The 16,615-nt window shown below is 40.6% G+C and overlaps 1 protein-coding gene across 3 annotated transcripts in view; it reads right to left on the bottom strand.

The window, feature by feature from the left end:
* cadm3 (cell adhesion molecule 3) overlaps positions 1–16,615 on the bottom strand; it is an 86,493-nt gene that overhangs the window by 7,799 nt on the left and 62,079 nt on the right. For all 3 annotated transcript variants that reach the window (XM_046052759.1, XM_046052761.1, XM_046052762.1), the window contains exons 6-7: positions 5,585–5,755; positions 4,911–5,001 (exon numbers count right to left, since the gene is read on the bottom strand). In XM_046052759.1, coding sequence (XP_045908715.1) covers positions 4,911–5,001; positions 5,585–5,755 — 262 coding nt within the window. The remainder of the gene's footprint in view (positions 1–4,910; positions 5,002–5,584; positions 5,756–16,615) is intronic.

The following is a 16,615-nucleotide window of genomic DNA, read 5'->3' as shown; positions in this document are numbered from 1 at the left end:
GCGATGTACAGTAATTACAATGACAGGGAGTCTGAATCGGGGACAGACCTGAGTGGGTTGGACTGATTAATCGCTCTTCGAAATGTGAAAAAACCCTCAGCGACACCTAAAGGTGAGATCCAAAAAATTCATGATAGAGACCAGGTGGCCATTTGTGGTAGTAATGTAACTGTTAAAGGCAGGAACAATGCGCCTCTTAGACCTCTTACTTCAAAATCTAGTTGGATGTTTCCAAGAGGCAACGCTGTTGTTGCTGCTGGGCAACGCTGACAGAAAGCCAGTGAGAAACATGATCTGTTCCCTTGACACCTGCTAAGCAAACACTTGGGAGACTGTGGAATTACTAAAGTAAAACGAGACGTATTCAAAGTTTTGAATAGGTGTCGTTTTAGGGATATAAAATCCTAACAATGCTAACCAAAAAAAGTACTGTACTGAAGCAAATACAAAATGAAGAGTCAACCATAAAATATTTAAAACAAGCGTGTCCTGACCATGTTTGGCTAGCGTCTGGTCACCTGCAATAAAATGCAATCAGCTGTTGTATTGCACCCCAATCCAACTTCTAGATAATATGCAATTAACTGAACAATTAACTTCACATTTACAGGCTGTAACTTGTGTCAGTCTGTTATACAGGAGGTCATTTAAGTGCAGAAAGCGGATTGGTCAGGCCGTGCTGGTAATTCCCATCGTGCAGGTCTAAACTCTGTGTTTTATTCCCGGCTATGAGCTCTGCTTAGGTGGAAACTTTTCAATTAGCATGCATGCATTAGTAAACACTGTACAAAAGTCATGCTACGCTTGAAGCCAATCTTTATTGCAATTATGGGTACTTTGGTGCTGCATATTCCTCCGTCTTGCATCTATAATCATTATCACGGTAAAGAATGAGCTATTGGGTGTTTTTGCTAAATTATTTATAGAAGCTTTCCTAGCTTTGCTTGTTAGGTTAATGTACAAAATCTTTGTAATACAGCACTTATTTCTTATGTCTGTCATCTGATCAGTATTTTTACAGGGAGAGATTATTAAAGCCTGGTGTTATTTCATATTGTTCTCATTTCCAATAAAGACCAAAAAAAAAGACCAATCCACCAGTCCATCTCTCATTACTTTCTGACTTCCTACCCTGTCTTTGGCACTGGTTTCTACAGAAGATGGACATATTCAAAGCTGCTCTAATCACTATTTTTATATAATCAATGGATTAAATGACCAATCACATGACTCTGCAGCTATCCTCACTTGTACAGAGTTTTTTTCTCAGCTCATTGTTTTGGTTTTACAAACCACAGCTTAACTGTTTTGATTCAGTAATCAGCATAGTTTCAAGACTCATCAGGCAGCTGGTTTCAGCAAGAAATCTCTGATGAACCGGCTGTCACTCCCTGCTCGAATTTAACTGCTATAGAGCCATATGTTTCCCTCTGGATTTAGTGACCAAAACTAAGCTAAAAGGAGAGTGAATATTGGTCTTATACTGACACAACTGGAAATTAATGTTAATGTTGCACCGTGACTGCTAAATGTGTGATTTGCTTTGCTATCAACTTTATAAGTTGATACAATGTTTTGTTTACCCCATATTGCACTGCACCTTAGAGGCCAAAAAAAAAACAGCAGGGCAGTAGCAAAGGTAGCTCAAACAGAAGCAAATAGATTTGTTGGGGACTATTTTAAGATGCGGATTAATACAGATTTGGTGATCTAGTGAGTATTTACAGCAGCAGGACTGATTATGTAGATGTGACTCAAAATAAACCAGAGCGCCCATCCTAACAAGGAACAGGTCACCTAGTGCAAAGATGTGGCTTGTTGATGAGTTTAGAGCAGAATAAACTATTTCAGGTTTTGGCTACAGAGACAACACTTGTGAGTAGGATCAATTCATGGATGTTTTTGGTCGTTTAATGGGATTTGTTAACAATAAAGAAGGAGAGAGAGAAATATCCTATAGAATATGGTTGGCCTTATCCTTTTTATAGCTTACAGATTAGAGTAATCCTGTTACATCTCACCAGCTGTTTTCTAACTGTGGCCATGACCTTGCACACATAAGGAAGCTTGCACGCGATAGATCAACGTTATGCAAGGCTTTTCAGCTGCAAATATGCTAAGTGAACGGTCTTAGGGAGTTTAACTTGGTTAAATGACATCAAGATCCGAAATGTGATGCAATTGCAAGCACTCCTGGGCCGGGCTGATCGAATAGATGTGAAATATAATAGAAAGTACAGCACAAATTCCTTTCTCTTCTATTAGAACACTCTTGCCGCCGGGGCGTCAAGGAAACACAGTATAGAATTTGATACGGTGAGTTATTCTTTTGAACCTGACAGGATGTGACCGCGGAAAGAGAAACGTGTGTATCGTGGAATGGAGTGTGTCATTCATTGAGTTTGATTGGGGAGGGCAGCTCCTGAGGAGGAGAGGGACCCGAGTGGCTGGGTGTGTCGGAGGAAAGGCGTCTTCGCGGTGATTGGGTTTTGACTGACAGCTGCGGGGGCAACCTGTATCAGATTTTATTGGACACTAGCTCATCCACAAGCAGCGGTGCACGTAACTGAGCACGCTCCCCCTCTATCGCCCTCTCTTGCAGACACACACACACACACACACACACACACACACACACACACATACAGGCTTTCTATTGTTTGCTCTCCCTCTCTCTTTCTTAGTCATTCGCTTCTTGTCACCAAATCTTTCTGTCTCCTCTCCGCCCACGCTTTTCTCCGCTTCCCTCTCCTTCTCCCGTCGGTTTGTTTTCCTTCCCTCTCCACCTCTGCTTCCCTTGTCATTTTTTTGCCTCGATGTCACATTTTCTCTCTTCTCTTCGTCTATAGCCTCGCTTTTTTTTTTTTTTTTTACATACAGCCTCTGCCACTCAGCGTACGCTTTTATCTAAAGCCTTTCTTTGTATTAAGAGTTAAGTACATTTTTAGAATGGGTGATCCCAGTGGGATCTGAACCCTGAACCGTTGCACTGTCAGGGCCATTTTAAACTACACAGAACCATTTATTACCATAGAGAAAGTCTATTTCTTGTAAGGTACATGATTTAATGGACGCTTTCATCCACAGTGTCTAATTGTATCACAGATAAATAGATTTCCAGCATAGGTGGTCCCCGTGGGAACTGAACCCCTGTCCTTGGCACACGTGGCACGCCTTGCTTTTCTCCCGTCCATAATTTATCGACTCCCTTGCTGCCTGTAAAAGCACGTACATGTGATGACAGTCACCTCCCTCTACCCCGCCCCCTATCTGTTCCACCTGCCAATCAAACTAAACGACTAGTCTTATTCCTCGCCACTCCTGTGATGAGCTGACAGGGGGAGAGAGGGGAGGGGGGGAGGGATACGAGCAGAGCAGGAGGAAGTGGAAGAGGAGGGGGGGTTTAGATGGAAAAGGTGTGAGGAGAGATAGAGGAGAGTTATAGGAAAGGACGGGGAGAGGAGGAGGGCAAGGAGGCGTCGTGACAAGACGGAGAGGAGCGAACGAGCCCTGAGTGACACGGCGGCGGAGAGATACCTGATGATGGAAGGATGGAGGGAGGCAGAGAGGGGAGCAGAGGGGGAGGAAAGTAGATCGATAGGGCTGGTTGGCTTGAGGTTCATCTATAATGCAGAAAGGCCAGGGGAAAGAGTGTACTTGTGTGGGCAGGATTTAAGACGGGGTTGTAGTTTGTTTGTGTGTTTGTAGTATCAGAAACATTGTGTTCACACTGCATCAGTGAACACGCACAAGCAGGTGTTTTTGCGTTAACTGCGCCCATGTGTATGTGTATGTACGTGTCGTGTTTGACTATCTGCACAAGATGTCAGAAGTGAAACATGTTAAAGTGTGATGACTTACAAATGTGTATCTGTGTGTGTGTGTGCAGGTTATCAGTGCTGCTACTTGCACTTTGACACCTATTCAGGAACTAAATGTGGGTGTGTTTACACCGATTTAAAGTGCCTCTAAAATCTATTGAGACCTTCTACAATACTGGAGTGAAAGCTTTGATTAGAGCAAGGACAACCTGCCCTGTTCATTAGTCAATCATCAGTAAATGCTTTAATAAGAGAAAAATAGGCCAGGTTGATCTGTTCGGTTATGCGCGCGATTTGCTATACATAAGAATAATATTAAGTTCAAGTCATGGAGGTGAGAGATTACAATAGTACTGGCCAAGATGAGATAATAAAAAGGCTACGAGTACTATATGAAAGTACATAAATCCTGAATTAACTGCCGAACATCCAAAACTGTCCTCACCAGAAACATGGCAGCATCAGTCAAATGTTCAAACAGTGTGTTTTCAATAAGTAGCGGAAGTATAGTGATGTTTTAAAATTTCAAACAGACTGACCTTGACAACGAAACACAATGGCGTCTAATGATCCGAGTCATATGAGTAATTTCTGAAGGCACTGACAGACACTTTTTGTAGTAAAGCTATGAGGATTTCTTGGTCCATCTGCCGTAAACACACAGTAAACCCTTTACTGAAGCTCATTTGAAAATGAAGTTTGCAAGGTTCCACCTGTCATCCACCTGATTTGGCACATGAAGCACTCCATGTTGGTGTATATGCCACATGTCATCTAACTAACGAGACTCGTAACTGTGAGCTTTACTCAAATGATCTTAATTCCCTCCTTGTTTGCACAGACAAGAAAGCCTTGGTTATGTTGCAAACTGCCAGGAAATGTTAGAACATGAATTTTAATGATGTTTGGAAGTTGTGTTTGCTTTTTTATTTCATTATATGTATTTTATATTTTTATATTGAAGTCAATAAACTAACCAATAACTGTGTCTTAGTTCATGTGGTGATAATTAAGTTGGTAGGAGAACGTGTCTTTATATGAGCAGACATAGAGTGGAATGACACGTGTGAGTGCGTGCGTTTGCCTTACTCGGGGTTGCTGTTGCCTGAACACTGAAGATGAAACTTCTCTCCCTCTCTAGGCAGATCACTCTCAGGCTGGATCTGCACGTTAGGAGAATCTGTAAGTGGAAGACAAACACACACACATACACACACACACACACACAGACACACACACAGTTACATAACAAAGGACTTATAACCGTACAGACATGCAAACAGCATGGATAGTCTCATTCATCCCCGCATCCATCTACTCCCATCTGCATCCTGTAGGCGTCACCATCTCTCTGCCTCCCAAAATGACATAACCCCTTTACACAACGACATCGCTTTCCCTCAACGATGCAGTACTGCAGTCTCGCCCACAGGGGGCAGCACCAGCACAGACTCCGCCGACGTCGCTTATAGTTTCATTTCAGGTGATAACCTGCTCTTCTTATCCACAGTGACTCAACTCTGGTCAGGCGCACCAGCGGAGCAAGGTTAAATTCCTATGTGGCCATTATTACAGGTAACAATTATTGGAACAGAGATCAAACTGCAAAGGGGAGAAATGTGACTATACTGCCTAATAAAAGAGAAAAAAACAGAGCACCTTCACTTTGCATTTCCCTCTCACATCTGTCTGTCCTCTACTCCCTCTCTCTTCCCAAAGCATCCTCCGTATTCCCACTCCACCCCATTCCCCAGTTGACTCACACAACACCCGCAGAGCCTGCTCGCTCCTCTTGTCCCCCGGGGCGAGAGAGGGATGGTCGACGGCGCAGGTGATGAGGGCGTTGTCATCACTGCGGCTCACCTCCAGGGTGAGCTCGCTGCTCACGTTGTATGTGGGATCGTCTGGAACGGACTCCACCACGTCTGGACGTCCTGAGGTGAAGAGGGACAGGAAGGGGAGGGGACAGTCAGGAGGAATGCGTCTGCATTTTAACCAGGGACCAGTACAACAGAGGTCCAACACAGATACAAAAATACACAGCCCAAATGAACTACGGCCACAGAGAAAGGTCCTTTTACTGTAATTAGGATGTGGTGGTTTCATGTTGAGGAACTGCAATGACCCCTATTTGTTCCCATTAAATGAAAAATGCTTATCCTGTGCAGTTACCTTGTTCCCCTGGGTGTTTTGTTCTGCTATCTATCACTACATGCCACATACACTGTATGTCTAACAATGCATTTCTCCACATTTTAGGGCAATATCACACCTTTTCTCTCCCTCAAAGGATTTTTCTGCTGACTCATTCGGTGATGTATACAAATGTTTTATCCAGTAAAATGTAATCACAGATTTTAGGACGACCCTAAAACTTTCCACTGTGTAAAACCTGCAGGTCTATCCTCGTCCTCAAGCTAAGGGGAACTACCGGCAGTAACGTGGGTCTGAGGTCTGCCAAAAACGTGGTGAAACGATTAGTCAGTTAATCAACAACAATATTTATAATTCATATAAGTCATTAATCAAGCTAAACTGCACACTAAACTGTCACTGTTTACAGCTTTTCAAATGCGAGGATTTGCTACATGTCCCTGTGTTATACCACTGTACCTTATATATTTAATATCTGTCTAATATCTTGGGGGATTGGACTGTCAGAAAAAATAAGTAATGGAAAATTATGATGAGCATTCTCCTTCTGCTTTCTGACATTTTATAGACCAAGCTATTAATCTATTAAACAAAAAGCTGGTATTCCGATGAATTCATGATGAAAATAACTGTTAGTTGCAGCCCTAAATTTGTTGCATTTTCCAAAGACCTGTGATTTGGTCGAATTGACATGACTTTACTCACTTCTAAAAAAGTATAAATAACAACTCCAGAATGTGTCAGTCTTACATCCTGCCTGCACGAGGAAACAAGTAAAGAAAGTAAAAAATTCAGTTCCCTTTGGTACCCAGTAAAATAACATCAGTAAACTGCACGCTCATGTTTACTAACCAGCACAGCCTGTGATGTTTCATGCTGAAGGACACCAAAGGGACGAGAGAGGCTAAAGATCTAATGTTGCTCAGTCCAGCTTCCTTTGGACTCACTTGCTCGCTGTTGCTTAGGAGACCACTTGCATTTCACATGATGTAATCCATCATTGAGGACGGAGCGGCAACTATACCCAACAACAGAGCTTTATTTTGGCAAATAAAGACTATCATAGCATCTTAACTGCAATCTGTTGCAGCCATATTTTGTTATTTAGAGTGATAAAACAGCTCTGTTTTTCTGGTTTAAATGCACAGATTTTCATATAGACACTTTTCCATTTGCTGCTGCTGCTGTTTCTTTCTTCCCTGCATTTTACATTTCTGACAGGAGTCTGTGCTGATTTAAAAGAGGAAGAAGAACTGAGCAGGTGCAAGTGGGTCTGAGCAGCAGAAGACAAAGAAATATGAAAGCATAAACACAGTAGAGATCGTCATCCGGAGATCGCACTCTATTGTAAGAAAAAAATATCAAACCGGGTGGTCAGACCGTGAAAGTGGTTGGTGAATCTTGGAAAGTGGACCGGAACCTTATCACTTTCTCCTGCGTGGACTGACACACACACACACACACACACACGGGCACATGTAGGTCAAGCTCATGAATAACATATACACAGTGAGGAGACAGAGATAGTGGCAGGGGAGCAGATTGCAAAACACACACTTGCACACACACTTTGCTCTGTCTCACTCTTTCTCTCTCTCACACACAGATATTAAAGACCCCTTCTCCCCCTCTTCCCCCTCCTCCCCCTCCTCCAGAGAACTCTTCAAATACCACTGAATCTAATGACATCTCTCTTTTTATTACCATAACCAGTCCTCTGACCCGCAGAGAAAATTAGTTTACTTTCCAGGTGCATTTCAATAATCCTACGCCACTCAGAGGAGTCTTTTCGTCACTATCTGTGTCTCTCCCTCTCTCTCCCTCTCCCTAGGCACACACAAACACAGACAGTATATAGCCTTTATTAAAGACCATGGGTCTGCAAAACTAGACCTGGGAATGAAGAAATGTTTCTGTTTGTTTACTCACTGACTCTTGTGTACAGTATTTTCCGAATCCTACAATTGAGTTCTAATACGTTTTTCAGGCCCAAGGGGTCATGTGACTGACTCAACACATTCATTAAGGAAAAGATAAGATGCAGTCAGTTTAAGCGTTTTTTTCCCCCAAGACAGCAGTGATGCACATTTCCTCATAATTCACATTTCCTCAGTTCATTATTAGATAATCAGGGTAAATTTGCATGTCAGCTGCTGCAAGCGGAGCAACAAGCAAATTGGACTGGGAAGCAATAACAGGTTGTGTTTCACTGGGTTACACAAAAAACAGATTCTATCTCTTAAAGGGTCAGCTCCCCCAATTTACAATTTTGTCTAGGTTTTGAGAGCTTTTATATTCCAGTCTCCACCCAGATACAATAGAGTGGAATGAAATTTTGATTGTGGCAGATAGCATCGGTAAGTGAATTTGAAAAAAATCAACAGTAACAACTCTCTCCAGTAACAGGGTCCTATTATAAAGTGTATGCTACATATATATATATATTCTGTTAGAAAGTAATTCCAGTAAAAACTGAGATTATACTAACTGAACACATTATGAAGCACAAGGACTCAAAATTTTTTAAAAGTAGGATTTTAAAAGTAATTTAAAAAATGAGACAGAGTTTGCAGCCCTGATCTCCTCCGGCGGGTCATTCCAAAGTCAAGGCACCCTAACTGCAAAAGCTCTATCACCTTTGAGTATAAATCTGGACGCTTACTGTTTTGTTTCACTCTTACCGCTCTCACAGCATTATTTCCATCTGCCGCAGAAAGCTGTTTTCAGCACTGATAAACTCACTGTACACTACCTGTTCAACAGACACAGTCAGTGACCAGCTGGTGAACACACCGGAGCGTTTAGCAGCGTATGAGCCAGATATTTACCAAAGGATTTAAAACTCTGGACTGAAATGTTTATATTTACATACATTTAGGTCATGTAGCAGATGCTTCCAAAGCGACATATACAATAAATACATTTGTCAGAAGAAAGTGAAAAAGCAATAAATTCGCTGACAGGATGTCAGGAGTTAGACCAGTGTGTAAGAGAGTGATAACTGGACTTCAAGTTGCCACAAACATGACTCTAAATGAATGATAATGTCTCTCCGTATCACCTGGATATGCATATAAACAGATGTTTGCTACTGCACCATGTTCGCCATATCAAATTTACAAGGTGATCATATGTCAATGTTTGTTGCCGCTTGTTTCAGCTGAGTCTCTACATATACCAGCGGACTGCAGAACAGCCCAAGTAACAGAAAACATGATAAAGAGCTGTGGTGATGGTGTGGAGGTAAAAATAAATGTGTGAAAAATGACAGTTCTTCAGTGTTAAATATATTTAAAACTGTGTTTCACAGTAGCAAGCACCCATCAGCATAAATTCATGTATATTTGCAGAAAAGGATAGCTTGCCTCTTTGAGAGCTTACATCTGGTAAAAGCAACTGTCTGTTTTTAATAATGTATTAGAGAGAAGGCCACACATTGCTACAGATGCTTCCACGCGTGTTTATCTAAACACAGTGCTTCACTCTACATCCTCAAGTCATCATTTTTGCTTAATTTATATTCTCAATATATGATATCATTGCCTTATCACATGATTCATTACTATTAAAACGGCTCAAAGTTTACAAAGGGTTCCCAAAAATACCAAATCATTACAAAAACATATCATATCATCAAAGTTATTTTTTTAATGACTGATAAATCATTAAAAATAAATATCAATATTCAATTAGTGGAAGTGTGTGCGGCAATCTTCCTCTTTAATATTTAAACTCAACTATACTCCAGCACCTGCTAAAAAATTTAATGGGAGGCCCATACTTTCTTTTTATTAAAACTCCTATTTCTCGAATAAAGAAGGTGGGCAATTGGCACATCCTTGAGACAAACTTCCCCCAAGGTGGTGATGAGATGTGTATGAGGTGTCGGTGCTGCTGATGCTTCAACCTTCAAGCACACAGTGCACTGTAAAATGATCATATTAGGAGAATCAAACAACTGGATGCAGCGATTACTGCATGCGTTTGGGCCTTTAAGGCTGGAGAAGTGTGCTTGTGACCGTAGGTTCTGGATTAGAGCTGAAACAATGAGCCAATTAATCGATTAGTGGATGGAACCAAAATCATTTAGTCTAATGAGATGTAAAATGTTTGTTTTTATAATCAAAGAAATTAATTTGCCAATGGGATGAGATAGCTTCATGTGTTGTTAATGCAGATTCAACTGGGTTGCACCTTGTGAGACATGACAAAAGGAAAGTAGCTAATAATGATAATAAACTTTTTTTGTAGCACACTTATCAAAACAAAGTGCTTCACAGTGAGAGAAATCAAATAAATTAAATACCAAAATGAATTATAAAATACATAAAGGGCAAAATGAAAAATTAAAGTTAATAAACAAGATATTAAAAACCAATAAACACAACATGCAGCTCAGATGAAATCAGGATATGATCTCCAATAAAGCAGAGCTTTGGGGCCCTGATGACAGAGGCTCTGTCCCCTTTAGTTTTCAGCCTGGACAGGGGAAGAGACAGAAGAGCCCTGACCAAGGATTTCGAACTATGCCAAGGCTCAAAAGGGATTAAAGGGTCTAAAATGTAATCTGGAGCCAGGTCATGAAGAACCTTAAATCTAATCTATCCTAAAACAAACAGGTAGCCAATGTAAAGAGGCTACAATAGTTGTGATGTGATCCTACCATTTGGAGACTAGACTGTGTATAATGGATGACATGACAGCTCCCCATAAGTGAAACCAAAACATCTCGATGGTATACTGCAGCCCCTGGTAGCTGGCTGCAGTATATGTCATGTAGCAGAGGGTACATAGACCAAACTGGAGTACATGTCAAACACAATTTTCCCAAAGATGGTTTCTGTCATTTTAGGCAGTTTTTATCACGCTGACGTATGTTCAAGTGTGTTTTTTTCTGCTTGGTTTTAATTCATCTCAGCCGGGTGTATCGGACAGGACCTCGATACCGCGGCTCCAACCTGATCACTACTGCGAGTCTGGCTCCAAATGACGTCACCAGCACAAGATGGCAGCGGCTGTATCTGGGAAATTTTGGTTTTATTTTCGTGCAGTGGGAGAAAGTGCGACTTTATATAAAGTCTGTGGTTCTGGTTAAAAGCCTAGCAGCTGAGTTCTGTAAAGTCTGTGGTCAATTCAAAAGAAGAGGCTGTAAATAAAATAATGCATGTGCAGCGGTTTCTGCGTCTCAAAAAGTTAAAGTAGATCTTGTTTTTGTAATATTTCTGATGAAAACAAAACTTTGAATCAAAGTTCAGACAACTTAAATTCACACCTGTCACCTGAGCCAAGGAAGTTATTAAAACATTAATTAAATTATCCATCCAAGTGATCTAGTTTTTTTTTTTCATTTAGAAAACATCCCAAAGCAGTAAATACTAATTTATTACAGTAAGACTTTTTGCAGTCTGGAAGTCCACACCATTTGATCCACAGCAATATCTTTAACCAATTTAATCACTTCAAGACACGTATCAAATAAAAATCATCAGCTGGGTTCTGCTTCTCAAAAGTAAGTATTTGCAGCTCTTCTTCTTTCAAAATGTGACATGTGACTGCTTGTCTTCAATATCTTTGGGTTTTGGACAAAACTAGTTCTGTAATTTAAAGTCGTCTTTTTCACTATAGTTTGACATTTTATAGACAAAACCCTTAAAATAATAAGATTTATTAAAAAATGAAAGTAATCATCAGTTGCTGCCCTATTGTGGATAAAAACCAGCAAGAAAAAACAGAAGTTGGACCACTGAGGGAACGCAAAGTGAATGAGTGAATTAAACTCCGCTTGACCGCCCCCCCCAGCTACTCCAGTGAAGCTGCTTAGTCGCCAAAAGCAGAGGACTGTGGTTCTACTTGGCATCTCCGAGGTGTAAAAATATTGTGTGTGAATAGACAGTACCGCATGGCTTAACACCACCAAGCATGCTCAGCAAAATCCATGCTTCCCTGGAAAAGGAGATGGTTTTAAAATAATCAAAACAGTCATCACCTTTAAGCTTAAACTGCATTAGGGCCAGCGAAAGTCTGATTAAGCGTTCATGTGAGGTCATCTAATTTGGATAGAGATTTAAATAGTCCTGTTACTGGATTACCCAGTGAACATAGCTGCTGGAACATAGTTTGATTCTATTTCCAGTGGTGGAGATGACCAAGTACATTTACACAAGTACTGTACTACTTTTCTGCTACTTTCTACTTTTACTTTACAACAGTTAGTCACTTCTTACTTTAAAGATTTTAAATACAACAGATAATGAATGAATTAATCCAACTTCATATAAAGTTGTTAAATTTCACTTTGATCAGCTACAACATGAAATTCTGCTGAATTATTAATGCATCTGTAATAATAATTAGTGTTGAACACAATTGGCAACAACTCATTAATTCATTAAGTTAATTATCAAGAATAAATATCAATCATTCACTGGCTGCAGTTTCTCTAATGTCATGTATTACTGTTTTTCTTTATTTTATATCACTGCAAAATGGAATATATTTGGATTCAGGACTGTTGGTACGACAAAACAACCAATTCAAAGACATTATTTTGGGCATTTTGGAAATTTTTGATGGTCATTTTTCACTATTTCTTGACATTTTAAAGAATAAACAGGTCCATTAATCAAAAAATATGTGACAGATTAATCAATACGGGAAAGCATTAGTTTCAGTCCCATATTTATTCCATTTCCCACAGTGCTGTGATTGTGACTGACTTAAATATATTTCTTTCTGAAAAGGTTGTAAATTAAATCCAGACTATGTGAGAACTGTTTCTTCTGTTAACACTTTAGTTTTTAGATCTTTTCTATCTTGCTTTGTGCCCCAACATCATTTTTATACCTCAAAGCTACTTCATGGCTTATTGAAGCTGCAACAGGCAGGTGCTCTATAATATATATATATATATATACAGTCCCCTCCAAAAGTATTGGATCAGTGAGGCAAATTCCTTTGTAACTAATGGGGAGGAAGTTTATCATGCAGCAGGACAATGAGCCAAAGCACACTGCCAACAAAACAAAGGACCTCGTCAGGGGAAAAAGTGGAAGGTTTTAGACTGGCCAAGTCAGTCACCTGACCGTAACCCAATAGAGCTGCATTTCACCTCCTTAAGAGGAGACTGAAGGGAGAAACACCCCGAAACAAAGAAGTGAAAGAAGCTGCGGTAAAAGCCTGGAATAGCATCACAAATGAGGCAGTTATTGCAAGCAAGGGTTATGCCACCAAATATTAAATGTTAATTTCTTTAAGATTATTTGTTCCATTACTTTTGCTCACCTAAGAATGCTGTGGGCTAAAACAGTGATATGTCCTAAGTTGTTTAACACATCTAGATGTGAATACCAGGAAATGAGAGCTGAAATTCTGAACTCTTGTCTCATACTCATCTTTTGATCTTAAACCCAAATGTCTTCAGTGAACAACAAAAACAAAGGAATTTGCCTTACCGTTCCAATACTTTTGGAGGGGACTATATAATAGTAAAGCAATCCAGAGGAACCATTCTACAAAATGAGTATTTTTAATTTTTTGAAATTGCAGATTATGCACTCATGTCAGTTCAAATTGTAATGCAGGACTTCATGGAGCTGATGCTAAGCCCTGCCAAAGTACACAACATATTTCCAAAACAGCATGTCTTAAATGTAAAAATACATCTATCCTATAAGTTTTGGCAGGAAATTAGCTCTATAGGACTTTTACTTATAAAGAATAATTTGCTTTATGTTGCTGCTATTTTACAGATATGAACACTTCTTCCACCACTTTCTGTTCATCTGATGTCTCTGTCTGTCTCGTCTCTTACATTACATCGCTCCATATAGACACACACCCATGTACCCTTCGCCATCCGCCCCACGTCCTGCATTATGACAATTTGGGCCGGTATTCAGCCGGTATGGCCTTAAGTGCCACCATAAATCCCCATTATCCCCAATCCAATACATCGATGTCACTAAATGATCCATAGCCCTTTCACACAGTACAACTAATACAGTCTTCAAAGCTCTTAGCCTTTCATTCTTCTCAATTACCACTCCCTTTCCCGCACTCTCTTGCTCTCCGTCTCCCCTCCTCTCTCTATCTAAATCCTCTTTCCGGATTTCTCTCTCTATTTCGTCAGCCTTCCCTGCTTTTTCTCCCCTCTCTCCTGTTGCACTCTCCAGTCCCATCTTCTTTAAAACTGGTCCCCCTTTGCCTCATCCCCTGCCCCCAGTCTGTGCTCCTAGTCAGCCGCAAAGCCGCCTCGCTTCTTCTTCTGTGGTTTTCTTAATTCCCCTTCTGCTCTCTCTTTCAGTCTCTCTCCTCTGTCGTCTCTTTGCAACTTCCATCACTCTCTCAGTATCCTCGCCGTCGCTCCGTCTTTATTCATGCGTGCACGCACACACACGCACACACACACACACACACTCTCTCCCTCTCTGTTCTCTGTTTTCTCGGCAGCCCCTCACTGTCACTTTCTTGATATAGGTCGTCTCTCTCTCTCTCACACACACATACGCACACTCTCTCTACATCTGTGTTGCCCTCATTGCCTTCCCTCTCTCTCCTTCTTTGCTTTTACTGTCAGTGAAGCTGTCAGAGAAGCAGTGGTGAGCAGCAGCAGTCTAAGAGCTCATCTTTCCAACATTCACTCACACACACGCTCAAACCCACTGCAACTACAACCGCATGAATGAGAAGCTGTAATAATAGCATGCTGACCTGTGGTGCTCTTCCGCTATCTAGCCGGAGATGAGCACTGTGTGACAGTGTGTGTGTATTATTATCATCGTCCATTACCAGTGTTCTGTGTTAAACCGAAGGTGTGTGTATTGTGTGTGTTTGTGTGTGTGACAGCGTGTCGTTCCAGCAATGACTGATTGGTGTTGTGGGGTGTCAGGTCGGCTGGGCAAGGCCTCGAACACACCATGACTCACGTCGAGTTGATCTCCTTCAAATTTCTCTCTGTCTGTCTCTATTTTTCACTATTCGCCCTTCTGTTTTTTAAAGAGTTGGTTCGCCCAAATTCAGAGGTGGACAAAGTACGCAACTCCAGTACTTGAGTCAAAGTATAAATACTCCTGGTAAAATATTACTCCAGTATAAGCAAAGGTTTTTGCTTTAAAAATATAATTACTAGCAACACATTGCTGTATTGTTGCCAATAACAGTAGTTTGACAAGATTAAAACACATCAACTCTGCATTTTTGCTAGCTAACTATTAGCATGTGTCAGCAGAGGATTCACACAAGACCCGTTCCACAGATGACAACTTGGCGGGGAAATCCATAAAAATCCATAATCTTTTGACCAACCAAAGCATAAAAACTGCAACTATTACAAGCAAAGATTCCTTTGTTTAAAAGGTGCATCTGTTATTGAACAAATATTTAACTCAACATGCTACCTCAGGTTGGATTGCAGTGAAGTTAGTACATGGTAAACAGAGCAAACATTAAAAGCGATAGGCATCTTTCTTCATTTCAAAAATCTCAAACATGAGCGTACAGACCACAGGTACACACACAACGACTCCACACATCTGCAAACCTGCAGCCTTTGATCCGCACCACGGACAGCAGCCAAAGTGCCAAATGCAAATCTTACAGCCTGTCCTCGACTCAAACCTGCTGCCTCCGACTATCAAACAGCCAAACGGCTTTACTAACAAATCAACACAAAGTAGCTGACACAGTATGTCAATAATCACAGAACAAATAGCAGTCAAGAAAAGCACAACAACCCATGATGCCAACACATTATGAATGAGTGGATGACAGCATCTGATCACGATCCACGTGGCAAATGTCCCTCTCCCTTAGTGGGCCCTTGTAATCAGCTGGGCTGGGTGCATTGCACCGGTTGCACCACTGGGACTTACGCCACTGCCTTAAAGCAATGCTTCAAAGTAACGCGTTACAAGAACATTCATAGAAATGTAGTATAGTCAAAAGTACAATATTTGTCTTTCAAATGTAGTGGAGTGAAAGTCAAAAGTTTCCAAAAAAATGTATACTCAATAAAATTACATATAGTCGAAAAATGTACTTAAGTACAATACTGAAGTAAATGTACTTTGTTATTGCCCAGCCCTGCCCAAAAAAGGCCAATGTCCCTGTTATTTTGGATGTGACCCTATGGCCAGACAAGACTAGTGATTCAGCAAAACCCTAGATTATGTTCAGTGTTGTTTTTAACATTCATTGCAAATGATTTTTTTACTTATTTATTTAAGCAATATCTTTGCATAGAAATGGGAAAGATCATGGTTTTGGCATATAAAGTATGGTTAAAGGGCAATCCACTAATGGTGTTTAGATTTCTAGTCATGAGGAGTACTAATCAGCCTTTGAATACAGTTGTATAATGTCTTCTGGAGGGCAAGTCTGAAAAAATAATCCTATATGGATCCACTGATTTCGGGGGGTTGGCACACCAGGGACGAGTTGAGAGGGCCTTTGATGCTTCAATTTTGACCATTCTTTTTAAAAATCTGTTACTTGTGAGTCCCTTAACATTGTGGATGTGCAATACAAAGTACCCCTTTGATGTATCATTAAGGTTATAAAACTAAAACGCTTTTAATGTTATGGTTAGAGAAATATATAGGTTTCAGTAAGAAAAAAGCTAACATTATAGGTCTGTGACAGGA

This window comes from Micropterus dolomieu, linkage group LG06 (genome assembly GCF_021292245.1).
Source record: "Micropterus dolomieu isolate WLL.071019.BEF.003 ecotype Adirondacks linkage group LG06, ASM2129224v1, whole genome shotgun sequence".
In the NCBI taxonomy this organism is placed as follows: domain Eukaryota; kingdom Metazoa; phylum Chordata; class Actinopteri; order Centrarchiformes; family Centrarchidae; genus Micropterus; species Micropterus dolomieu.
Note: the sequence above shows the minus strand (reverse complement) of the source record. Positions and strands in the feature narration are given on the sequence as shown.